The sequence below is a fragment of the Corvus brachyrhynchos genome, unplaced genomic scaffold (assembly GCF_000691975.1).
Source record: "Corvus brachyrhynchos isolate BGI_N302 unplaced genomic scaffold, ASM69197v1 scaffold692, whole genome shotgun sequence".
Classification (NCBI taxonomy): domain Eukaryota; kingdom Metazoa; phylum Chordata; class Aves; order Passeriformes; family Corvidae; genus Corvus; species Corvus brachyrhynchos.
Window position 1 is genome coordinate 4,768 of NW_008236762.1, and position 1,680 is coordinate 6,447.

General features: G+C 63.6%; 1 protein-coding gene across 1 annotated transcript in view; it reads right to left on the reverse strand.

The window, feature by feature from the left end:
- Positions 1–250: 250 nt before the first annotated feature.
- Positions 251–1,680, reverse strand: part of ARSA (arylsulfatase A) — a 4,435-nt gene continuing 3,005 nt past the window's right edge. Inside the window, exons 7-8 of the mRNA XM_017727123.1 lie at positions 1,601–1,674; positions 251–1,496 (exon numbers count right to left, since the gene is read on the reverse strand). Coding sequence (XP_017582612.1) covers positions 1,189–1,496; positions 1,601–1,674 — 382 coding nt within the window. The 3' untranslated portion in view covers positions 251–1,188. The remainder of the gene's footprint in view (positions 1,497–1,600; positions 1,675–1,680) is intronic.

Consider the following 1,680-nt stretch of genomic DNA (forward strand, 5'->3'; position numbering starts at 1 on the left):
GGTTTGGGGGTGTGGTGGGCCACAGCCAGTCCCAGTTGGGGCCGTGGCTGTGGGGTGAAGGCAGCCCCAGTGCCCGGCGCTGCCGTGTCCTGCCCACGCTGCTGCCCTGAGCCCACACGGATGCTGGAGTTGGTTTAATCCTCGGAATAAAGATGTTTTCCCCACTGCGGGGGTTTAGGGATGGTTTAGGGTTCCCCAGGTCAGTGCTCCTTCCCCTTCCCACTGCAGCTGGAAGCACGAAAGGCAAAGATCAGGGGTTAAAAATTGGAATTTACTGGATGCAGCCATGAGATGAGGGATCAAACAATTACTTGCAGCAATCTTAGTAAGAAAAAAATGTAAGACAAAGCAGTGATTTCCATGGGAAGCCTGTGACAACGGCAGCTCTGCCCTACCACGTCCTGTCCCGATGGAAATAATGCCCTTTTCCATGGAAGGGAGAGCCCCATCTGGGTCCTGGACACTCCCAGCTACCAAAAAAAATGATTCCTGTGGCCCAAATGAGGACACTCATTAAGCACATTTTCAGCCCAATGCAGTCTCCCGGGCAAAACAAGGATGGGAAAATTTGGGAGTTGGGAGGGAAAAGGAGCGGGGTTGGGCTGGGGTTTGGGGGGACCCTGGGAGAGGGGAGAGAGGGAGAAACTTCTCCAGCCCAGGTTCCCCCGGCAGAGCCTCAGGTGTCCCATTCCCGGCAAAAGCAATCTGGGCACGGAGAGGAACGGGAATGGGAGCAGCTGGAGCTGCAGTCCCGGGGTCCCGAGGGAGCCTGAGCTGCTGCTGCTGCCGCCCAGGGGTGTCCCCTCTGTCACCAGGCCCTGCCCCGGAGCTGCCGGGCCCCCCATCCCCGTCCCCCGCTGTGCCCTCGGCCCCGGCAGCGCTGGAGCTGCAGCCCCGGCTCTGCTCCCACCCTGGGCCCAGCCGGGATCGCTGGGTCCGGGACGTTCCCTCTGCTCCAAAGAGCTCTTCTGGCTCTGGAGAAGCTGCTCGAGCGTGGTCCCTGCCGGAGCGAGTTGGGATCCTGTCCAAGGCCTCGCCTGGAATGTCCCACATGGAGCACAGAGCTCTGCCTGCACTCCCAGCAGAGTTTGGGCTCTCCCCGACCCCGTTTGCCGCCCCGTGAGTCCGAGGGGTCCCCGAGGCTGATGCTGGTTAGCGGGGCTGGCGCAGGGGTGTTTGGGCTGTCGGTCAGTGCTGGGAGCAGCGGCAGCAGGAGGGTTTGGGGCTGCAGCTGGGGGCACAGCAGGGCTGCAGCGAGGGGTCCCGGCCCTTCTTCACCTGGCTCTCCCCGAAATCCAGGCGCTGCTCCAGCAGCACCTTCTGCAGGGTGATGTCCCTGAGCACCTGCAGCACCTCCGGGCCCGCCTCGCCCTGCAGCAGGTCGTAGTTCTCAGCGGGGTCCGACTCCAGGTCGAAGAGCAGCGGGGGAAGGTGCGGGGTGAGCGGGGTCAGCCCGTGGCACGCCTGGTCTGGGGTGGTGCCGCTGTGGAAGGAACCTGCAAACAACCCCTGGGTGAGCTCGGCTCCTCCTCCCGGAGCTCTGGGCAGCAGGAGCCCTTCCCAGAGCCCCCAGAAGAGCTGGGGAGGGGGCAGCACTGACCTTGGGTGAAGTAATGGGCCTTGTACTTGCCCAGGCGGACGGCGAAGGGGCCGTGCAGGGGGGCGGGGGACGGGGGGGAG